Below are 24980 nucleotides of genomic sequence, written 5' to 3'. Positions count from 1 at the left end.
TTTCATTCCATTTATTTCTTCCAATTTCCAAGACTCCCAAGCTGTTCCTGTTACTACAGCATGGAGCTGTACAGTGTGCATTCCTTGCTGGTGTCTTTGAAAGTAATTGAATAATGGAAGTAGAAACCAACCGTTTTCCCTGAGTACCCCTCCGTTATCCCTACATACCACTATCATCAGTAGAATGAGTTTTGAGTCAGTTCGGTGTTGTGTCTTGACACTGAGGAAACAGAAAGAGCTGACCCTTCCAGTGGGATGTTCAAAGTGTGTTGAAGGTAACCCAGCTGAAACGATTAGACTATCTGCCTTCAGCATCTCTTCGTCAGAGTCAGTAGAAGAAGGGTCATGTGGGTCTCTGCTGAACCCTGCATGATGAGGACATGGCTGCAGGTGTCTAATTTGCCTAATGTGTGCCTCCGGTCCTGCCCCTGCTCACACTGCACGCTGGTGCATACGCTGCAATCTGCCTCCAGGGTTATCATTCCTCCCTTCTTACTCATATCTCCACACCTTTATCATGGAGCCGTGTATTCTTAAAAAYGTCTCTCTGATTTGGTATGGCACATGACCTGGTGCTCTTTTAATTCTGTATTTATAACATCCCAGGTTTTAGAAAGAAATCCTGCAGAATTTCTTCAGAAAGAAATTACCAAGTCTCGATACCGTAACGAAATCAACAAAAGGAAAGTGTAGGAAAAAATCAATGCTATTGATGCGACTGGAGCAATCAAAATGGACAGCAAATTTCATTATTCAAAAATACTATCGAATCCAGTATCAAAGGAATCTGGAAGATCAAAAGACTCTATGCAGTTCTGAAGTCAAACTTAATCACATTTTTTAATAATACATGATCAGGAAGAATGTTGTCTTAAGCTACGATGAGCTACCTTCCAATGACCCCAACCAACCAGAAACGCTATCCAACTCCCCAATAAGGCTTAAGACCAAACCCCAGCATATGTGGTGGACTGATCCTTGTAATTTATCTTCTTTATAGAGCAAGAGAAGATTTATCAGGACTGATAAATAAGTAGGACTCATTGAAAGCCACTCTGGAATTCAAAAGYGAAGTAATTTTTTTTCCTTTCTTTCTTACACAAGATGGAAAAAACTTTTGCTTTTTACCCCAGCCTCAGCTCATAATAAATAGAGGGGGTGTTTCTGAGGATCTTCTGGCAAACCTGAGGGAACTGAAAAGCAGGGTCCCCGTTAGGTAATCCGATCAAATGCCAAGACAAGATTTCAGATGATTCCATAGGGACTGTTGATAAATGTCAACTTCACGCACATCTGGAGTACTTTTTGCTTTGTCTCCTCTACAAGTCATGGGAGAAAATAGTGAAATTCAAGCCCAAGCCCCCCCTGGAGTGACAGCAAAATCAGAGCCAGTTAAACAGTGAACCTGCTTTGTACCTACAGGCAAGGAGTCCCCCCCTTTGCTGCRTGGAGCTTGGTGGCGAGAAGGTCCAGAGAGCCCCGGGGGTACACGGAGGTGTTAAGTGCAAATCGTGTCTTTCTTCTAGACCTCTATGGCTTTGGCTGAAGATGCTGCTGTCATTACTGTTTCACACGTCCGATATTTATAAATGCTTCTCACACTGAAAGGAGTTTTAAATCAGCAATTTAAAAGTCTGAAAGAAGAAAGGCTAATACCCATGTTGTTCTTAATTAGCAAGCCACAGTTATTGTGTATAACTAAATCAGAGCCTGGAGTGTGAATTTTGTAGGAGTTATAAAGTGATGATTAATCCTTAAATGAGGATTCCTCCCCTGTTCTTTAAAGTCAGAGATTGTTCCCCTTGTTAGCAGAGGAAAGAACATCACTAAATTACATTTGCCGAATCTTACTGGCAAATATGMTGGCTGGTAAAGACAAAAAGTGTTGTGTTATTAATGCATCAAAATTAATTATGCCAGTATAACTAGTTATTCTTTGGCACAAGTATAGAGCTTGGGAGACCAGACATGGCRCTGCCCTATTTGTTAGTGTGGTAGGTAATTATGAAAGAAGTACAGATCTGGACTTGCATAACTTGAAAGTGGTACTGAGTAGATTGTATATTTCCAGGTTAAGAGTAAAAGAAATATTCCTTTCTCAAAAGCTAAAATTTAGAACCTGGAAGGAATTTGACCCACTTTCAGGAAAAGAAAGAAAACAAAAGGGATTTAAAGAGCTGTGACCAATGTTGTACTGACTAATGAATTTTCACAACCCACTCTGGAAAATGCATTTGATGTGCATCTAATCTAGTGCAGGGTGGTCAGAGCATTCTAGGAGGGCTTCAGTTTTTAGCTTGGATTTGTCTGGTCATATCTTCTAATATTTGGGGCTCAATATGCGAGCAAAATGGTGAACAGTTTTTGTGAGACTGCAAAAAGCTATGCAATTTGAGTAAGTTGCTATAACTATTCACTSCTTTAGGTAACTACTTTTCTTGGAACTGGGGCTTGGTCATGCCCTGCAGTTAGCTTAGGAACTGTGATTGTTTATAAGTACTTGTGCAGGGCAAATAAACAGCATTTGGGATACAGAGATAGTTTTTCTACTTCCCAAAACAGACATGCACTTATCTTGATAGTCCTGAGGATACAAGGCTACAAAATCTTCATTAGGAAATGACAGGCAACAGTGACCATTTTTGGTACCCGTGTGCATCRGCAGCTTGCTAAGGTTTTTGTGTCTCCTGACCATAAAGAAGCTTTTTTCAAAATCGTCTGTAGACCTAAATGCAGGATGAAGCACATTTAAACAAYGTGCCAAGGAGTGTGCTTTCTGTGTGTGCCAGATGTAAGCAAGCCATGATTTATGCATGCAAATGCCTCTGTGCATATGTGCACATGAGCTCMGTCGGAATTTAACTTGAGCACTTTTGAAAACTTGAACTCTGAGTTGTGCTTTCCACATCGCTGTTTGTCCTTTTGTTTTCAGAACAGGGTCTGCTTCTGAAAGGATACAGAGTGTAAATTTAAAAGAAACTCAGATAAAAGCTGTAGCTCAGTAACAAAGAGAGGTAAGTACTAGTGAGACATCTGCTAAGTTTTGAGGGCAGATGGCTGGATGAGAAACTCCTAACTATTTTTTTAACACCACAAAATCTCTCTAATCACTGACCATAATTATGGGGACATTCAAACCAGAACCTGAAAAGATGAGAACAGTAAATTTTTCAGAATTTAGCTTCCAAATAGGGCTGCCAAGACCCACTTGTAAATAGTTAACCCATGTCCTATGATAGTAACTACATGTACACACTTTCTCTCATCTTTGTGCAGAAATTGAGTGCTGAAAGGAACAAAGACGCATGCATTTGTGGAGCACTGAGGATGCTCAAGTGGAGGTGGCATTGAAGCCTCTGTAGGCATTCTCACAAGGTGCCTTCCCGATCCAGAACAGCCAGAACACGACCGAGAAAAKGGACTGAATTCTGCAGTGAATCATTAAGGTTGGTGCGTGTCCGTATGCTTCAGCTTAGTGACAGAGTTTGTTTCAAGCCACGGGGAAGACATGGGTATTTCTGACAGTGAGTAAAGAATTTTGGAGCTCTTTGTAGCTATRATGTCTTGCTATCGCAGTACGTTCAACCCATAAAAGCTATTCCAGTCGTGTGTCATCACTATTAATCACCCTTCRTTCTTTCACAGTATTGTATGGCAGAGCCCTAGAAGGAATCCAGGTTTATTCCCTCTCCTGAATTTCTAGCTGAATGCAACTTCTGAATTATACCAGTTATTCTGCTAACCCCATTTTCAGACTYGACCAAATTTTCTCAAAAAATAAATGTGATCATCTATATAAAAAAGTGAAACTATCAGCAAGCTAACGGTATCTTCTGCACAGCTCTGAGGGTTGCACCTTGTAGTTAAACTGATCTAATACTCACTTCTGTTCAAAGTAAATGGTCTTCGTAATCTGCCTGTGCGGCCTTGCTCTCTGGCATTCATAAAACCCAGTTCTGAGACAATTCAGCACATTAAGCCAAGCAAAAACTAACTTAAAAAAAAGTGGTCCATTTTCTCCAAGTTTAATGAGCTGAGTTGTTTTAGAGAAGGGTCTGGCAAATGCCAGCACAAGGTCAAGGTGGGATGTGTATCTGGGAGCAGGAGGTAAGAAGAGACAAGGGGTTGTAGGCTGAGGAAGAGCAGGACCTCCCTCTTTTGGGAGCAGCAGGGAGTTAGATCACCCTGGTATCTAATCTTTCTGTTGGTTAGTCATTGCTTTAGACTGAGGGTGTCATGACAGGACCTTCCTTGCTATTGTTTTTAACCTCAAGACATAGAGGAAACATGATGTGTTTCACGTAATTTCCTTCATGTAAACAGTGACTAGGAATTTTGTGTCTTTTGTGTTAGGGGCACAGATTGTATCTTCTCAACAGCTTTTGCTTTCCAAGGAGAGTGCTGAGCTGGGAAAAAAATAAGGGTGATATTGAAGGTGGAAATGACTAGAAAGAATAAGAAGTAATTCCTATGTAAAATATGCACTGAGAGACTTTGGAGAAAAGTATCACWTATCTCAGCACATGTCACTTAGATCAGGACAGTGCTACTACATTTTCCTTGTATACTTGCATCAGAAAGTCAGAAGTGATCAAATTAAGCCATCAAAGCTGTTAATGATGCAATTTGTATTTTTGGGATTATATCAGGATACCTTCTGCTTGTGATAACTAGTGAACTACACCATCCAAACACCTTCTTTGATTTGTAGAAGTTGTATTTCCACTGGAATTTTTGCCAGTATAACCATACAAACAACACCTTCAAGGTCTAGTAGATGAGGTATAGGTCTGGGATTTGTATGCAGCCCAGAGAGASACAGCTAAGATGCCGCATCTCTTTGGAGGATTTGGAAAATAGGGTGATACGCTGAATYATATCATAAAATGGACAGAAGAACAGGAGAGGAGCTGCAAGGTTCTGTGCATATCTCAGGCAGCCACACTGTTCCCCAGCAGAGACAGGCACAGCTGCGAAGTCTGGATCTGGATCCAAAATTTCTAGCAGTTCACAAGTCCACTTTAATCTTTGATTTCTAGACCCTAACTTTTCACTTATGTATATGTGGTTATATATATTTTTTCAAGTCCTAGATTGATTCTAGAAAACATACAGAATGGTGCAAAGCAGGAACTGCTAGCGCAGTATGTGGGACTTCACGTTAGAGTCATGTAAATGTGCATGAATTCACCTAGTACTTTGTGTATCTGCACAACGTGATCTTTGGTTACTTGATCTGTGCACATGTGCGCAAATTGTGCGTGTGAAATGTCAGCAGCTGATTTACAGAAAACATTGAAAAATAGGTTACTATGTCTATGCAAGTTCACTGCAAAGAATGCTCCCAAGCTTGCTTATATGTGTTAACTCTTTTCTTTCTGTACCTTCTAACACTGTCTACATAATAGCCTATCTTCTAAATCAGTGAATCAAAGGCAACATCTACAGGCATCAATTTCATTTCCCCTTCCTCAAGCAGTTTGTTAGCCATTGCTGTTTGCAGAAACCCTTGTGACCCTTAGATGAAAGACAATTCATTCGTGTAAAATATTATTATTATTGTTAGTCTAGTGTTTTCAGTGAATTTTATCGGAACCTGATGTCCTGCCAAAAGTAACTCCCTGGGAATCTTTCAACAACTGTTCCTGGGTGTTCTGTGTATTATTGCTGTTTTCTCATACAGTGTCCCTGGGAATTACGTTCTCAGATTAGAAAAATGTCAGTCCTCCTGTTTCCGTGAAAAGAACTGCAGTTCAGGCTCTACAGCTAAAGGTTTGGCTAGTTTTTTGGTTATTTGGTTTTAATTATTCAGATGTGTTTTGTTTTCTCATTAACCTCTTTGCCAAACAGGTTCAAAATGCTAAAAAGATTGAGGTGAATAATCCTGTGGTATTATACAAACATTTTGCATAGTTATGAATGACCATTTTAAGGAAAACTGGTGTAAAACTGGAGCGAGACTTTCAGTCAGCGTCATGGAGAACTTTCAACCCTGCAAAGAAGAAGAACCTTAAAAAGCGAACTTTGTAAAACAAAGCTGTGGTACAGCATGGTAGAATTTAAGAGAAGGCCCACATCCCCTTAGTGTGAATTGTGTTTTTCAGACATTTCCTGCGTGGATTTAGCTTTAAGAGACCTTTGGGAAGTGCTGTAGCAATCAGAGCTCCTGTTTGGAACACCACAGTTACTGTTAGTTGACATCAGAGAAACAGCTCATATTGGCTTGCAGTTTTAGGTATGTGTTGAAGCATTTACATGTTCTTGCACAAAGTGGTGGAGGAGGATGCAGCATTTTCCCCATAGTTCACTCCTTTTTGATTCCCTCTTCCTTTTCAAGCTTCTGTCTCTCCTTGCTGAGCTCGCTGTCACTGGAGCACCTCAGCTTTGCTGTCGATGCATCTGTGATTCTGTAGTACCTCTGCAAAGGTGTTTTGTGGTGCTCTTCTGTACATTCACTACGGTCTGTTTCTCTGCAGARCTAGAAGATGCCAGTGTGCCCCTTTTTGCTTTCTCATGGTTTCTCACGTCCCGTTTGGGCATCCTAATACCCTAATGCTGCTGCTGAGATGATCAGAGAAAAAGGGCAAAAGAAACTACTTTCCACCAGTTAATATGATTGTTGTCACTAATAACTCTTAATCTATATTTATTTCTGCTTGCCACAAAGATAACTATATAATGAGATCTTAAAGCTGTTCTCAGCTTTTAGCCCTGACACCATATATTCTTGGATTTTGTTGGGCATTTTTAAGAGTTTTTTCTTTGTAATTCACCTTCTAAAGAAATACTTCCTCGAAGGATCTCTTCGATCTTGTTTGAAGGCCTTCATTCAGCTAGCTCTATTATTTTTAAATGTAGTTGCAAAGTTTTTTCACTTCTTCCCTGCCCTCCTTACCTTAGTTTCATACATCCTCCTAACACCTCCAGTCCTGAGGCATKTGAGCACAGAATGTGAATTTCCCTCTGCTCACAGGTATCAACACGTTGGCGTTGACTGTGTACGCAACAGAGGTGCCTCAGGCAAAAGGCAGACCAAATGCTTCTTGGTAACAGACAAAATTCCCACAGTATGGGGCTCCAAGGACGTTATCTATAGCACAACTGGAAGGACTCACAGAGGCCTACCCTCCCTTCACAATGCACCAGGAAGAGAAGAGGGCCTTCAAAATACRTAGACCTTCCCATACAAAGGTTGTGATTACTAAATCACAGCCTCCTCTTAGTCTCTATATTTTGCTAGTCCTAAAACAAACTTCCCATAAGTGTTGTTCTTATTTCTGCTGAATCTGCTTTACAAGTAACACCCACGCGGCTGATGATAACAAATGAAGAAGTGCTCCACCATGTGCAGCACATGGATACATCGGGTCTATTGAAATGGCTGATACAGCTGGAGGAATTACTCAACTAGATACTGTCCCCTTACTTCTTAGAGGGGGGAAGGAATGGAGGGCTAGACATAACGCCTTCTGATTTAAAGGCAGCAGTATGCCATGGGATACGGCATCCTTTCACACTGCTCTAGCTAGATCTGCAACAGTATATACCCACGATGTCTTTCAGCAGAAAATCGTGGAGCACTTGGTAAGTAGACTTATCAAGTCCACAGACACACATGGGCAATTGTACAGAGCTCATGACAAAGCTGAAAATACATCTTAGTACTACTTGCTCTTGCATAACTCCCTTGAGGTTTAGTTTGTTGAACTTTGCTTTTCATAAATCATTTGATAATATGTAAAACAAAAAATGTGGATGTCTAGAAAAAATGATGCTAGGCACATTAATAACAGACAGACTGGCCTCTTAGCTCAGCTGAGAAACAAGCCCTCACCAGATAGGAAAAAACAGGGAGGTGAGCAAAGGAAGAAAAAAATTGCTTTTGGATCACAAAAAAGAGAATTGTATTGTTATCATTTGCAGCCACAAAGCGATGGATCTTTTTTTTTTTTTTTTTTTTTTAAAAAAAAAAAAAAAAAGCTATTCTTTGCTGTCGGTGGCTATGGAGACACCTTTCCCTACAGCTGGCCGAGCATCTGAGTCAGCTGCTCCCACAGGAGAGATAATGTCGCTGTTTGTACCTTGTGCAAATGAGGCAACAGGAAGCGCTTTAAAATGACTGGACCCGTTCAGCTCAACTCCTGCCCCACCCTGGCTGCAAATACCTGAGGTCACCACCAAGCTGGCCCAAATCCTACTCCTGCGCCCGTTCCCTCACCTGGTGAGCCCARCCCATAGGAGAGCGGCCGTTTGGCCACATACTTGGCCAAGAAAGTCAGCACTGTGAGATTAGTTCAGTAACCCGGGCTTATGCTTGGAGGTTTGCGGCTAGAGGTAGGGCAAAGGGCTGGGAAATGAATCAGTGGGCTATTTAGCAATGTTGCTAACCGAAAGCTAACTTAATTAGTAGCCACCAAGAGCGGTTGACATCTGCTTTTCAGTTCCCTCTATGAGTCCAATCCCGAGTGGATGTTCAAAAAGGTACAAGTGCATAAGGATACAGATCTACCATGCGCCTGCAGCACCGTCCACATCAGAGATGGCACTAGCTATCTCTTTTTCTCATGGTCTCAGCAGAATAATTGAGCATTAGATGGGCTCAGAGATAAAACACCTCTAGCTATGCTTGTTAGTTGTGGCTAGGATGAAGTGGGGAGCTCCATCTTCCCCGACGTCTGGCACAGAGGCCTCCAGGACTTTCAATGATCTGTCTTTTCTTCGTTGTATCTGTTTCCCCTGCTGATTACCATTGATCTGTTATTTTGTGGACTCTAAGCTTTTTCTGGACTTTTACCTGTCTTGTCAGCAAGGAAATGGGCTTCTGAGTTCTTTTCTGATTTTCTTTCTTTCTTCCCATGATTCTGCTGAGTTGTGGGCTTTGCAAGGACCCTGGTCTTTCTTAAATTAGTGACATGAAAATTAAAAAATAGATCTTCAGGCACAGCTGAGGAGACTCAAGCCACCATAAACTCCAGCTTTTTCTACTTTGCCGCTAAGCATCCCCTGACTGCAGTCCCAGTGCAAGCACTGCATTCTGGGGCTGTTTTCTTCACTGTCTGGTAGAAGTAGAGGACAGGTCTCTAATTTTGGGAGGGTCTTAGACTCACTTATCATTGCTTTTTTTAATTTTATTCATGACTCGCTTGCTATATTTAAGGAGACAGGGTGTTTGTTTGTTTGTTTGTTTTCATGGATGCTGAAGCTTCTGCCTCCTCTGAGTATGTGTCAGCCTTTTATTGTGGTAGGCCCATGCCTGCTTCCCGCAAGATGTGAGTAGCTTCCACCCCAGATAAAAGTAGTTTTCTCCCATGCACTATGTTACACCCTGGCTTCTTGACTGAGGAGGAGGGAAGAGGGGCTTTTCTTGTTCTGGTGGACTTTGCCCATGCCTTTCAGATCTGAATAGGCCAGTATTATTTCCTAAGTGCTAAATCCACTCACAATGGTTTTAAATGGTTGAGCTGCTGAGCCAGCTGAACAGCAAACACCAGACAGGAAACCACATTTCGCGAGCGCCTGAGATTCCTTCAGACTGTACGTGGAGCCATTAAGAGCAAAGTAAAAGCCCTTTGACACAGCTCCCTTGGGCAACTTTTTCATAACCACACGCCAAAAATGGGGGCTAAGGAATTGATCCAGAATCAGCTCCCGAGAATCTACCACAGGAAAATGAAGGTCGAGTTCAATTCTGTTTGTATTGGAAGGGAGGAGAACAGCAGCATATTATATTTTCTTGTGGCATATTAATYCATTGCTGGATGTCTCTCTGTTCAGTGTGAATTTCCACTCAAAGTATTGCCACAGGCAGAAGATCAGAAAAAACAGGTGCTTTGTACTATGCAAGTTGTAGTTGTATTTGTATCTGTTTTCTTTATTCTTYGCTTTTGAGTTAAGAAGAGCCCATAATGTACACCTCATGGTCTTCTGATCATCCTAGAAAAACTAGATCTTCAGCTAAGGTGATCRGCCATGAAATATGCAAGAATGAGAACAATTATCCAACTGCAATAAGATGGTTGAGGGCCTATCCAAAGGGGCTTCTGTTTCTATCTCTGTCCAGACTTGTGAAGACAGGGAAYTTAATTCTTCTTTGGAAGAAGATGCAATTGCACATGTTCCCTAAACAAGCTCTTTCACAGTGATCTGGGTTAGCTTAAACACTCAGCAATGGAGGTTTCCTAGCTCAGACAGTCTTGACAGAGCGATTACTTTGAGCAGTTGCGTTGAGGAAGCAATAATAACTGGTGGTGGTAGTCAGGATGAACTTCACCCCCTTTAGTGCTTCAGCTCCAGTCAATAGAAGCTGTGTAACCGCAGCCTGAAGTCACACAAGGACATCCAGGACCATTTTATCTGAATCAGCTGAAAAAGGTGCAAACTGAAAGTAGGATAGTAAGGTTGCATCAAGAACCTGTGTGATCATCCTGAGTCAGAATTTACCTTTAATTTAATTTAAGCTTGCTTCACTTTGGCTTTGGGGTTTGCTTCCAACGCCAGCATGGTTGACCATGACTCTAACTCCACTTAGAGGTGCAAACACATCTGTGTGCCTGGACTTTTGAAAGCGCATCAGTGAAATTTGTCTTCCAACTGTTGACGATACATTCAGCAGAGATGGTATTATGTTTGGTCCCTTGTTGGCAGTTTCAACTAATGTTTTACTTYACATTGCACGAAGTAACAGAGCAGTCTCTGATGACTGAGTAAAACAATTTTAACAGTTTCCTCAAAAAATAAAAATGGTGGAAATTAGTATTACTAAGGACTTACATAGTCCCAGAGAAAGTAAAGATGAAGCCACTGGGCACCCTACTGCTATATGGTAGTTCACCCATTCAGCTAAGAAGAGATAATCAATATTTCCTTCCTGTTTTTGTTGCTTATTACTTATGTGTCTATGGGCAATGGTAGTGGTCATTTAATTTTCTCTGCCTTGACTTAGCCATCTGTAAAAYATGCAGGAAACACTCCCTTCTCCATATGGGGAATGTGAAATTAAATTAATTGATATTTAMAAAGTGCTTTGAGAACCAGAGACAGCAAGATTTGGTTCACACACAAGTCCTGTGAGAGTATGGAATATTTCAATTCTGTTATTTTCTGCAAAAACCTTCCTTTCTTAGAAAAGCATAGGTTACAAGAGGATGGTTGCTTCCCCTTTGGCTCTTACCAGACTAGCGGGAGCAGCTATCTTTTTAGGATGACTGAGGTCTGTGGTGAATCTGGGACTCTTTTCTTTATCTACCAAAATGTTGTTTGGAGTTGTCTGAGTGCAAAAAGAAAAATCCTGAAGATATATATGAATATTTACCCCCCCCCCCAAAAAAAAAACACAAAAACAAAGAAACAAGGGCCCAAACAACCCCAAACCRGTACAGCATCTCTTTTTCTCGTTCTCATTTCTCTAAACCAGCTGATAGGATTCCCCCCGAATTTCCAGCATTGGTTGAACTTTGACCTAAGACTCTTCATGAGAAATTTTTTCCCCCGAGGGTTATTTTTCATGGAAAGTTTTARGATCCCAAGAATAATAGTCTTCACAACAGTAATTATAGAATCACCCAGCTGACTGATGTAATTTGACAAAGAATGATGACTTGCCCCGTTCAGAGGGGTGTGTCAAGCTATATGGCAACTGGTGATGTGAATTTCTTGCAGCATTTGCACATTTGTCTTTCTGTTACTCGGTTCAAGTGTTTCTGTTACATGGCTACATACCTGAGGTGATTCACATCATGGTAGTGTTAAGCTGCTTGGAGCTCAATGCTTGTATTCCCCTTTCTCAGAGAGAGGGGTCTAAGCACTTGACTCACAAGCCAAGGATGGGGAAATGGCTGTGAAATTGCTCACGTGGCTTTTGTAGTGGGAGAACAGTACACTTGTGTGGCGTTTGTTGTATGCATGCAGCTTTGCCCAGTTTTGGTTCTTAGAAGAGAGATCGGAAAAATGCTAGATTTTTCGAGAAGGGCTGAGAGACGGTAACCGAGGGCTGACGGTTTCCGTTTTTAGTGGGTAAGTGAACTGAGATGCCCTACCTATTTGTCCGATGTGGGAAAACAGACACGCAGATGCGTGGTCCAGTTCTCGGGAATGAAGCCAGAGGAGGGAACTTTTTTACAAAACACACAGAAATTCAATTTAGCTGTGGTTTCGTATTGGAAGGCTTCAATTKCTCTCCTGGGGTAAAGCCAAAATAGAGGCTCACTCACGGGCACTGGGAGGAGGGTGGCGGGTTTGCCCCCCAGCCACTGCCACGTCCTTCAAGCTCAGCATGGCTCCCCCTCTTCCTCACTGGTATGGTAACCCTCAGCATCCCAGGCCTGTCCCCACCCCACTTTCCCCACCTTATTTCTACAAGTTTTATAAAAGAGAGAAACCTGCTATCATTAAGGTGCTTTTGTAGCCACCAACCAGTGGAGTCCTCTCCTACCGCATGGAGCTGCCATTGAAACCCTCCTCCCTCCCCTCACCAACGGAGACCTTGGTCTTTGYCCTCTTTAGAAGTGTCTGAATTTCTTCAGGTTGTTCTTATACAACCAGTTTCTCCTCCTGCACAGTTTTCAGCATTTCTAGCTGTGGTCTGAGCTCCTATGTTSCTGAGGTCCTCAAATGTCCACACCATGCATTGCTCACCCCAGGAYGCGGGCTGCCGTAAATCTTGTAAGCAAATGTCCCACAGCCGAGTGCTTGTGTAGCTCTAGCTCTGAGCAAAACACATATTTCTAGTATTATATTATGTAGACTGAACCCTGGCTGAGTGCTATACAAACATGACAGGAAGAGGATTTGTTTATCCGTCTCATAACATACAATATAGACAGGGAATTTTTTACTTCTGGCTCCTTCCTTTGTGCCCTGTTTTTTTTTCTTGCACTGGTCATTGATGAAAGCTTTCTGAGCAAGGACCAGCACCACAGAGTACAGCGGGTCCYCAGTGTGGGCCTGAAGCAAAAGAAATATTCAAGAACTGAGGCAAAGGCTATTCTAAAAACAACTCTGATGGTTGAGTCAGTTTGAAATTCTTGCCACAACAAACTTAAAGGACTCCGTTCTCCTCCTGCAAACCTCTTCTGGCTTCAGAGGAGACATGTCAAGGATGAATTTGTCTCCCAAGAGGTCCTCTGGCCCCAGAGTGTCRCTGCGGATGCACATGCAACCAGCACACAGTCTGTAAGGAGGTCCAGGGAGGTCTGCACATCCCTCTCCCTGCAAGTCCAAAGAGAAGATGCTAGCTGTGTTGCCTTCTGCGCCAGCGGGCCTGCGGTGCTAATCCTGCATGTTCAATTTCCCYTGGCAGCACGGCCTCCTTCCTACAATTTATAGCCCCCCAGAAGGCAACTTTTTAAATACACCAGAGGAAATGATTGTTCTAGCGTCGAAARTTTGCCTTTTTCTTTCTGCTTGCTGGGTTATCCTATTCCTACCCTAAGTCTAAACCCAGCAGAAGAGTCCTGTGTAACAGCAGTCTCTTCCGCTTTTCTGCGGGAAGCCTCTATTTGCCCTCGGTTTCAGTAAGAGCCGATGTACTGACCGGTCAGTCAGTCAGGCTAATTCACCGTTTGATGTGCTCCCCGTGTAACCGCAGAGAGCCAGCAACATCCCTCTTTCTTCACTGTCTTCACCTGCCTAATCTCGCCAYGTACGAGTCTTGCTGGGTGCATAGTGTGGGATCAGACACCTACCCTTAGTAAGATGCTGCTGCTTTTCTTTCCACCCCTCATCAAGGTAGAGCACTAGGGGCTAGATCAGTCGCCAGCAGAAGGCCACTGATTACCCTGGGATAACTCCAGGTATATATTTCACTCCACATGCCTCATTTCCCAAAATACCCTAAAATCTGGGTTCCACTTTTGCAGGCTGAGAGACTACCACCTTCTGTTTGGAAAAGGCTTAAATGAACTGTTTGCCCTAAACGGGAATGCTGGCTGTGTCCAGGTAGAGATGGCAGGAGGAATGTGTAGGGTAGAGGAGAAATGCCACATCTGACTAGAGAGCAAAGAAGCAATTAGTAATGGCTATAAAAAGCGTCTCCTTCTTCTCGGTGTGCTGTCATCAACGCTCACTGGCCTTCTAGTGTCAGTGTTATAGGTTTCCTGGGAACTGCACGGGTAGGGCTTGCAGACTGGTGGGTCCCTGTGACAGGGGGAAAGCGCACAGGCTCATTTTCTCCCCCAAGTACAGTATCATATTTCACACCTGTCTTCTGACTGACCAAGGCACATTGAATCTTTGCCTAGCCCTCCAGCTAGCCCTATAAAGACTTTCCTCTCAAATTTTATTCCTAAATCTTGCAGTCTCRGGGCCTCTACTGCTGGCAACATCCACCCTTGGGCTGTGGCCTGACCTTCAGCTAATCGAGCTGAAGTGAGAGATTTTGCCACCTCCCCACACGGTCTCCTGGCTGCACAGTCCCACCCCTCCTGGGTGCTGGTGCTGGCACTTTGATCCTCACAGGAACCAGTTCAGGGCTGCAAACCAAAGGAAAGCTGACCCTACCCAAAMGTGATTAGTTTTCACACAGTTTAGCTCTCTGAACTGGCTTTGCCAGGGCGATGGGAATGCCACAGCCAGTGGAGTGCACCACTAGAAGCGGGAGGTGGGATCCTTTTTCAGGGGCTCCAGCTCTCTCCTTTCAAGCGCCTCCAACTCTTGATGGCCGAGTTGCACACACTGTACACRGGTGACACAAGAGTGTTTCTTTCTGAACTACTTGAGATTCTCATAATGAAAGGCTCTCTCGCAAAACAGACTGTCATTATCCAAGCACAAATTATACAAGCTATCCTGGATCCTAGGTGACACAACTGAAGCCCTCTGGGACAGAGACACTGCTTGGTTGTAACGTTAGATTGCCACCGTGCTAGCAAACGGCCGAATGAGGGTAAAGGTCCAACAGCACTAGAAAGCACAAGCTGGCTGTTGCTCCAGAAGCAGACAAATATGCACCCAAGCCAAGAACTTGTAAGCACATCGCAGCCTCAAGGCACACATTAATGCCACACACACAAAAAAAAAAACCCTCCAGGAAAACAGGAGTCTAACSCAGTCGTGAGCACACTCACTGCATTCCCTCATCAGGACTAGTCTGAAAGTGGGATGCGAGCGATGGAATTTACAGTGGCGAGGGGGACTTTCCATTTGCTTTGTGGGCGTTTTGGAAAAGTCCCCACTCTCAGGTCTGTAACTGCCTGTCTAAAATCTTTCCGTTGTAGACCTGGTCAAACCAAGCACTTGTTGTAAATTATTCAACGATTTAAWTTTTTTTTCCTTGCTAGTTCCTTGTAAACCTGTCTTGACTTCTACAGATGTACTTTGCGTTCAAAGTATTCACCAAACAACTTCTGCCAGCAAGTTTCAGTATAGGAGCTATTTTCCAGAACGATTATTTTATCTATTTACTCTTTCTGCTTTTGATGTATGAATGAATCCCTAAACGGTGAAGTATTATTTCTGCTCCTGTCCCAGAGCATCACAGATTTTAAAGGCAAAAAGTAAACTGAAAAAAGAAAGAAGTAACGAACAACGTGTAGTATCCTTTGCAATATGAATATGGATGACATTCAGCCAGTGAAAATTCTTTAAACATAACACCCATTTATACCGAACATAACACCCATTCATGAATAGGAAAATATAGAAATACAAACCTAATAAAACCCAGGCGCCRTTTCAAATCAGCCCGAATCCTTGCTCCATTTTGCAATATTCATCTAGGGCTCTGACACATATAGCTGTGGTAATGTGTGAGTGTTACTGATTTCAGCTGTCCACACACTTTCCCCTGGGTTACAGCTACTGTGGTGGGAGTGGTAGAACGGATGTTGTCTTAGTTGCTCCCATTCAAAGGCTGGTACATTAGCTTAAATCAGCAATGAAACAGGGTTGTGTTAAGATGCCAGATCGGGAACTGCAGCAGCTGAGGCACACAGTTAAACAGATTTAATGGCTCTTTTGCCACTGAAAAGAACTGTCCTGTATGGCTCCCTCCTCCTCTATCCCCCCCTGCAAATCTCCRTGGAAAGGGAGGCGGTGAGTGTCAGGGGTCATAACAGCATGAAGTAGTGCAGCTCAATCAGCCAGAGCAAGCCCACCAAAGCCATTATTCTAATCTAAGTTGAAAGCCTTTATTTCCTGAATTAAATAGGGACAGGTATCTTGTTGGGCTTTTTTTTCATTTGTTTCTACCCCAAAATGTGTTTTTCCAGTCATATTTCCAGCTATCATCTCAGGATATACTCTCCTATATCTCACCATATTACTGGTCTACCTGCTTTGGTTTCTCGTCAGTGGAGATGCTTYGTAGGGGAAGGTGAAACTTTCCCTTGGAATTCATAAATACAGATGTCTGGTAAGAAAAATACATAATTCAAAGTAAACCATATTACAGTCTTATCTTTTAACAGATAAACTAATCTTCTTAGTTCAAAACTTTTTAATTCAAGTTAAAGTTTTATCTTTTCTCTTAGCACTTGGCTGACTGGTGTAGATCTGGTGAGGCTGCTCTACTGCCTTGTGGTTTTTTTTTCATTTCAGCATCATTTCCTTTTAGCATCTCTCTGTGCACAGTTTGAGGTTTTCTTAGCCTTCCTAGAAGTCAGAACTGTAAAATAGAGTCCATTGAAACACACTGAGCAAGAGAATTTTTGCGAAGGAGGAAGTATATTAATGTGAGCTAGTTCTTGCTGTTAAAAAGCAGTCTCAGCTCTCACTCACGGACAATTGGCATATTATCTTTTCTGATGTAAAATATCACTTGCATTCTGATCAGTTACTGTGCTAGTGCCTGCAGCGAGCTGAAAAGGGTATTTATTTTTATCCTACCATTGGCCTATAGGATTTGAAAGTACCTCTTTTAGCTTGCATAACTGTAAATACTGTTATTGGTCATAATATTTTCCTGACCTCTTCTCAATGCTTGCTCCAATATTTGACGTTGTGACCTGCTCGAGGAGATGGTAAATTCCACAATCTGACCACATGCTGCATGAAGGAGTGGCTCCTGTTATAGAGACTTCTAACTTTGCCTAGTAAGCTCTTGTTCTCATGTTTTGGGACGAGACAAAAAATCAGGGACTGATCAATTCTCCTTAGAGCCTTYCTAAGCCTCGGCCACCTCTTTTAGCTCTTTCCTACAGCAGGCTAAAGGCTCATACCATTTTCATTCTCTTTTCATCTGTCAAACCTGGACATGTAAAAGTTGTATAAAAAATGCTAGTAGGTGCTGCGCAACTGCTTTAGAGCGGGACTCACTCCCTATACACAAAACCTCCAGTCTGAGTATTGTAGCACACTTAATTCCCATGGCTGTTTGTGCTGCTCCGAACAGGAGCTCTTTCGGAGCAGAGCCACACGTCGCCGCCCCGGAGCGGGCAGCGCGCATTCCCGCAGGGCTGCTCATAAACCCACAGCTGGAGACGCTCAGGAAGGCACCTGCTCCATGCTCAGGGACTCGGCAGAGGCTTGCAAATGTACTTTCAACTGAGAGACTTCTTTCCCCTCCCCTTCTTTTTCTGATTGTTTCTCCCCTCATCTCACACTTCTCAGGTCATTTCACACCAGGACTCTCTGCTTGTCTCAGCAATGTGGTAGTATGTAATGCTCTTTCCCTCCCCTGCCAGCACCATATATTTCTTGGTTATAAGCATGCAGGAATCTGTGTGTGTTTGGCTATATTTTTTATTTTCTAGTGGCTTTGTGAAAGCCCTGTAAAGTGCCACAAGGAAAATCTCAGTAGGATGATTTTTCTTGTGGGAACCTGTGTAGGTAGATGGAAACACCCCACATCTTCCAGCTCTAGAAACATATACGTATGTCTCTTTAATTTTTTAATTTTAGAATTCAAGGAACTGCTGTCCTTTGGGGTTATTCACTTTTGCTGAGAATCTTAACTTTTGGCTGAAGATACTGAGGATCGTTTCTGGCTCTTCATTTATCCTCAGGAAAGAAAAAGTCTGATTGCCAAAAAATGTAAAATCCAGATTTTTTAGGAGCTTATGAGCATTTTAATCAGTGGAGTTGATTCTTTCACCCATGAAAATTGGATTACAAATCCAACGTAGACCTGAAACTTTCTATTGTGTGGAAAGGTTTAAAACATGAAGAGTTAACCGTATTTATATTAAACATAATTTTCTTGTCTCCTCTGTCCCCCATCCCTAATTCCTGATGTACAGATTTCCATATATTTTCCCCCTTTAACTGGTTCTAGGAAAGCCTGGCTTCTCTTTTTCTCAATCCTGAATAGCAACCAACTGCCAAAGCTACCTATGTGTTTTTCTTGGTTATCCTGTCTCTTATCTGAGCACAGCTTTTCCAGGGCCTTAAAAAATGTGCTACGCACCTCATATCTCAGCTGAGGTAACCCTGCCTCATCACAGAATCACAGAATGGGTGAGGCTGGAAGAGACCTCTTCTGGAGATCATCTAGTCCAACCTCCCCGCTCAGCAGGGTCACCTACAGCATGTTAGACAGGGTTGCATCCAGGCAGGCCTTGAATATCTCCAGAGAAGGAGACTCCACAACCTCTCTGAGCAACCTCTTCCAGTGCTCCGTCACCCCCACAGTAAAGAAATTCCTCCTCTTTCTCCTTACAATCTGCAGGATCAGGAAGCCTAGCTCTTTCTTTCGAGCCTACTTACCCACCTCTGGGATAATTGTCCTGATTATTTCCTAGGGCACAAATCTTTCCATTTTAGTTTCTTCAAAATGGGCCAAAGAAATAAAAATGGAGACAACCCGAAATGGACTTCCCCGCTTTTGCATCTGAGGACAGTTAAGACCATTACAGAGAGAAAAAAATCAGCTGCAAAGTTTGGACGGTGTTGCTGACTTTCCCAGGGCTGGAAGCTGCACCCCAGGCAATGCTTTGCCTTCTCACCTTCTCCAGAGTCGCCTGAGGTGCAGATCTGGGCTTGAACTTCTGAAGTTTGGCGGGTGCCTGTGATCTGGGGTTTGACTCCATTTCATCTCTAACAGTTTCTCTTTCCAAACCCTTGGGTAGTTGCCCTTTCCTAGAGCACATGCTGAGTGCAAGAAACACCCTTCATAAAAACACAAACACTCGGAAGAGGAGCACAGGGAACTGAAAGAGCTTTATCGAGAAGTTTTGTTTCTCTGTAAACCCTGCATAGGAAACCCTGGCCTCTGTGCGCCCTCAGCATTTGCTCTATTTATTTCTTCTCCTCCTCCCCAGATTGGGAGTGCTTTTTGCCTAACAGAGAGGCTTTGTGAGATGAGGAACGGCTCAGATTTTTGTACCTCGTAAAGTCTGTGCTGCCTCCTTCTGAGAGCTGAACACTAACTCCTGCCCCAGCTGCCCTCCTTCTCAAAAAAAAAAAAAAAAAAAAAAAAAAAAGGCAGCTCTTCTGAGTAATCCCCCTCTTCTTACCCCATGCCATTCGGGAAAAGGCTCATAACAGCCCCTGGGCAGAACAGGACAGAGATCCTGCCACTAGCTTTTCTTCAAAGGCAAGCAGCGGAAAAAAAGCAGCACTGAGCTTTCAAGCAAAATCAGCTGCCAAAGCGGAGGCGCGAGTGGCAGCAGCGTGGCTATTTCCCCAGCCGTGGGGATCTTCCCTCCCACTTTTCCCTCCTGTGGGTATTTCCCCGAGCTGGACTCACTTGGAGGTTGATGCTCTCCCCTTCTGAGGCCATCCTTTCGCCCTCGGGTCTCTCCCTCCGCGGCCAGCGCGAGCAGCCGGGGACTCTGCGCTCCCGGAGCCGCTGCCGTCGCTGGACCGGGAAGCGCAGCTGCTGGAACAGACCCACTATTCATCTGCCGGCTGCCGGCCGCCCGCTTGGCATCGGCCGGGGGGCGAGCGAGGGGGTGGCACGCCAATTCTCCATTGTCCGGGCCGCCCGCCGAACAAGCGTCCCTCTTAGGCTTCCCATGACTGCTGTCTTCGCTACGTGTCTGCGCTACCTCGCGGCGCCCGGCTGAGCCCCATGAGCTCACTTGGGCTGCGACTGGGGTGATGCAGCCGAGGTACCAAGAYGTTCCTGGCGTAGGCGGCACGGCCGTAGCGGCGAGACCCACCGCTCTTCTCTCCCCAGCACACATCAGAGCCTCCCTGTGCCCACAGATGGAAAAATAACGGTTGAAGAGATTAAGTCCAGAAAGTTATCCCTGCTAGCTGCTGCTACTTCAGCAAAGATGTTAAGGCTAAAAAAGAAAAAAAAAAGTTTCCACTTTACTCTGTTTATAGACACCTCTTCTCATTTTCTTCCTCAGCCAAAACACTCTCCCATCCCCAGCTCTTTTTTTAGCTTAAAATTTCTATGGCCCATCCTAGCCTGAAGCAAAGCTTGCTTTTTTGCTTAAGCTGGAAGGAACCAAAAATGACGCTCGAATGGAAATACATGCAGCCAAAATCAAGTCACAGTGTAGGAAAATAAGTTGGGTTGGAATCGTCAGGCAATAAAAATCAGTGCGACTCTCCAGATTTCAGAGAAACTCCGCTACTTTGTACCACCTGCAGATCCAGTGGGCTTGCCTGGCTTTTTGAAGAACAATTTCTGTAGTTACAGTAGCATAAAAAATTTATGCTAAGTAGTATATTCTGTTTAAACAGTTTAGCCAAGTATGTGTCCTAGTACTTTGGCTTTATGAAAGGCGCTGACTCCTCCGTCAGTGGAAGATGCTGTCTCAATGCTTCCCAGCAAAAGGCCTGGTTTCGCAGTAATACCAGTGCCTAGTTCTGCAGCTTCTTTTCAAAGTGCTAATGATTTTAGCCTCCCTGCATTCCTCTCAAAGAACTAGTGTTTATTACTCCTTATGGATAGCTGAGTTGAAGCAGCAAGATGTGTGTAGTGACTCGGCCAACATTACACAGGAAATCAGGACTAGGACACAGCTCATTTGCCCCTTAGGCTCCACAGCAGCAGAAGCCAATATTGATTAAGGATGCTGCAGTCTCGCCCAGCCCAGTCCTTCCCTCTGGCCTCACTCCTTCCACTTGCATCAGTCACGTGGGAGCTGATCCAACCAAAAACTGACCTGGGACAAGGAAAGCAGTAGACCCACAAAGCTGCTGCTGAGAAGGGCTTCTGCTTCTGTGCACTGGCCCCTTGCCCCATAACTTGTGTTTGCACAGTGGGTCAAACCTTCTAGCACTTGGGAGGGAATAACAGTTTCAAGAAATCCTTTCGCTCCTCTGGCCCTTGGGCCACACAGAGGTGCTGGCTGCTCAGAGACACCGTAACAAACAGGCAGCAACAACTTTTCTGATGAAAAGATACAACAGAATCATCATTTGGACCAAATCTGCCCCCTTGGCCAACAGCTAGACGTCCACGCTAAACAAACAACTTTCCTCCTAAAACAAAATAGAAGCTACACAACCTGGCTTATGTATTTTGTAATGTTTTCCTAAGGCAGACAGTTCTTAGATTTATTGTAATCTTCTTCTGAAAGAAAACAAGACAAAGATTTTGGTTCTCTTAAAATATAGTCACTGCTTGCTCAAGCTTCAATGAGGTTGATTTTATGGTCGTAATGAAAGCCACCTTTATGGCTCCTACACACTAACAAAAATTAATATCTCTGTGCCTTGTTATCGCTGAAGTGATTATTGTTTGACTCCTAGAAGGGAAAGGGAGGGTGGGCTACTCACTCCTACTCTTCCATATCTGATTTTTTTTCTTTTTTCCTAATGTAAGGAGAAACCAAAATGCAGCTATCTTCTGCTGTTGTTGACTATCCTGTTCCCATCCTGATGGGAATCTATATGTTAGCTAACAACTCTGTGAAAGTACCTTATTGCAAAGATGTTAATATAGATAATTACCTGTTTTAGTTTACTTTTCTTAGTACAGTCTATAAAAAGGTGCCATGGTTCATCAGTTTATAAATAAATATTGTTTATTAATGGATAATTTATACTGGGCGAGTGTTTGCTGTGTTTGTTAAAGCCACTGTTGGGAGTTGGTGGTGTGCAGGTTCTTTGTTAACAGGTTTCCTGCAAATGACCCATGAAGTCTGGCCAAAGTTTTTCTGTCCCTAAATGTGCCATAAGCATCAAAACAAGTCCAAAATATCTTCTAGTGGTCAGATGGGAATGAAGTATCTATCATTTTATTTAGTAGATAAACAAATATTACTAGTGCAGTAATTTCACACAAGACCATGTGATATATAACAATGTTCCTTTTTAAACTAGTTTTACTTAGTACTTTATCTAAATGCTATGCAAGATTTTCTTACACTCTCCAGAGAGGCATTGCAAAGAGTACTAATCTTTCACGCTGTCCTCAGAATACCTACAGAAATCAGGCAAAACTTACAGTAACCCTTGTGTCCTTCTAGAAACTTAAATCAAACCAGACTCCAATTCCCTCTCCCAAGATAGCATGAAAGAGTCTTTCTACAAAGTGTATTAGTAGAAATGGCCGTATCAACCTCCCTTGGAGTGTCTGGAGCCAAGCACATTAGAATGAAACAACTTCAAATGATAAAATGTCTCTTGGAGATTGTTTGTGTATGTCATTAATAGCAGAGCTCAGAACCTGGAAATGTGAGAAGAGAGGAAAGTGGGTTTATTTTAACTTGAATTGTAATAACTTCCCAAGAAAAGAAGGAATGCCTCAGTGAAGAAATTAGTAACAAAGATGTACTTACTAAATCTGATTACAAAGAAAACAGACTAATTTTTCAAACTATCTTTCCAACAATTGTTAATTATGACAGAATAAAGTGCCATTGTAATGGTCCAAAGATTAAGAAAATGCAGCACAACTTCTAAAAGAGATTGTGTGACATGAGTAGCAGCACTTGCTATTTTAAGACTCAGTGACCCCAAACCTTCTTCTAGTCTGTGTTTATAAAACATGAGAGAAGTAGGAGACCTCCAAAACTGGCTGTTTTAATGGATGTTGATTTGATTAGACATCATAAGGCGTCTTTTTAGTAATATCTAGTAAAGATGGATGAGGAAAGAGCATATGGGGAGCAGCATTTCTTGAAAGGAGGATGAGGAACATCTAGGTCATGAAAGACGTCATAAAAGAAGAAAAGTATCTGATTTTCCCTTGCAAGATCAGCCTGCACCAGCTGAGTGCGGAGGAGAGGCTCTGGGGAGCAGCCGCCCTCACTTGAGAGGAGGGAGGATGGCAAAGCTGCTTATTTCCACCCCCATCCTGTTCCCTCCCTTATACCAGCCAGTGCTTGTGCAGCCACCCAAGAAACCAGACAGAAGAACTAGGTCCAGCTGGAAAAAAAAAAAATTGCCAGGCTATTTTTCTAGCTGGGATCAGTTCCTTGACCTGCTTCTGCACATAACTGCACAAACACTTAGTCTGGCAGCAGGGAGGGCGCCAGGCGGGAAATGGAAAAAGTGGCTGGGAGTGGAGAAGGGTGGGGACAAGCCGGCTCAAGCAGCATTGCTGCTAAATGTGTAACCACAGCGTTGCAGTGCTGGTGCCACCAGTGGGGCTGGCCTCCACGAAGCGGGTGTGGGAAGGAAGGGATGAAAGCCTCGGGCCTCGGCGTGGGCCAGTAGAGACGGCTGGTAGCAGAAAGTAGGCCACGCTGTTCAAAGACTAATGGAAGAATTGCTCTTGCCCACCACTCTAAGGTATATTGTGGTGCTCTAGAGGAACCATAACCAGGACCACAAAAGTTTCTGTAGGATAACTACACTTCTAACAGGGCAAATGACAGGCCAACTTCACTCCTTAACCTTTCCCATGACTTGATTTTTGTATTACAAAAGTGGTCTTGTTTTCGGTTTGGTTTGTTTTTTTCTAAGACCCTCTTTCTCCCCTCTCTAATTCTGGGCCACCTCTTTACTATATCCAGAAGGAAAAAGTGTGTGCTTCTGATCCATTATAGGTGCATTCTCCTTATTTTCTGAGAACACATTAAAAGAGCTTGACTTACAGAATGAAACCCAAGAGGAATACTGCTGTCATCTATGCATATACGAAGCAGTATCACTAGAGAGATGGAAACATTTGTGCAAGAACTAATTAATAAACTGGCCAAGAAAAAATTCTAGGTTAGAAATAAGAAGGTTCTTGGCTGCCTGAATATTGATGTTCCAGAGGAGCCGCCAGTGAGAGTAGCAAGGACAAGGGATCGAACCAGACTTAGGATGGAGTTTGCTCAGGTTGTGAAAGGATTATCTGATATGGCAGCCTGTGACAGCCACAGACTGAACCTGCTAAGCCAGTAAGTGCTTTCCTGCCCTGAGTCCCACTTTCTGTATTCCACTGGTGGTTTTCATTGAAGATCATAGCTCAGCAATATTATAGGGCATGCCACTGCAAAAGCAAAGGCAAGTGATTAGGTAGCCAAAGGCCCATTTTTTAAAACTTATTTAGGAGCATTAGTCTTTCATGTCTTCCAGTGAATAGTAGTATCCTAAACCTTGGTTGGCAAGAGTTGTTTCTCCTTCTATAGGAGAGAAGCACAGAGAGTGTAGTTTAGTGTTTGAAAGAGTAATAATCTTAAGGAAGACTCTGAGGATTTAGAAAACAAAGATGCAGTTGAATTGGAGCAAGTGCACTTCTAAAATTCTCCCTGAGAATGATATGTGAAATGAGAATATATGAAAACTTACTTAGACAATGAATTGTCAAATTATATGAAAACAAAACTAGAAGGGATTTTAAGGGGTCACCTAGTTCTTCTCCTGCCCCTAGAGCAGTGGGTCATAGGTACCTGTCCAGGAAGCATGGATATTGCTCCAGCCTGCTCTGAAAGCATTCCAGCTGCAGGAGGTCCACTCACTTTGCAAGGAAACTTATTTCAGGGTTTCAGTATCACCATACTTATTGTTAGAAATTGTTTTGCTAATATTTAATAAAAAGCCTTCTTCGTGCAGTTTTAGCCTGTTATTCTTATCCTCTCTATGTGGGAGAGAAAGATTATTTCCTTCCTATTTGCTGCAGCCGTTTACATTTTTGAAGACTGTTATCATGTCTGTTCAGTCTTCTCTATATTTAAGAAAACAAAAATTCCTTCACTGTTTCCTCATAGATT

General features: G+C 43.1%; 1 protein-coding gene and 1 long non-coding RNA gene across 2 annotated transcripts in view; one reads left to right on the top strand and one right to left on the bottom strand.

Annotated features, from left to right (window-relative positions):
- The window catches only part of NINJ2 (ninjurin 2), a 49894-nt gene extending 30191 nt beyond the window's left edge, over nt 1–19703 (bottom strand). The window contains exon 1 of the mRNA XM_085323959.1: nt 19622–19703. Coding sequence (XP_085180085.1) covers nt 19622–19654 — 33 coding nt within the window. The 5' untranslated portion in view covers nt 19655–19703. The remainder of the gene's footprint in view (nt 1–19621) is intronic.
- The window catches only part of LOC146584819 (uncharacterized), a 53751-nt gene that overhangs the window by 6674 nt on the left and 22097 nt on the right, over nt 1–24980 (top strand). The window contains exon 2 of the long non-coding RNA XR_014898122.1: nt 3277–3446. This is a non-coding gene — a long non-coding RNA (uncharacterized LOC146584819). The remainder of the gene's footprint in view (nt 1–3276; nt 3447–24980) is intronic.

This window comes from Rhea americana, unplaced genomic scaffold (assembly GCF_003343005.1).
Source record: "Rhea americana isolate MKP2758 unplaced genomic scaffold, rheAme1 scaffold_9, whole genome shotgun sequence".
NCBI lineage: Eukaryota > Metazoa > Chordata > Aves > Rheiformes > Rheidae > Rhea > Rhea americana.
The sequence above is the reverse complement of the archived record's forward strand: the minus strand, read 5'-3'. Positions and strand labels throughout refer to the sequence as shown.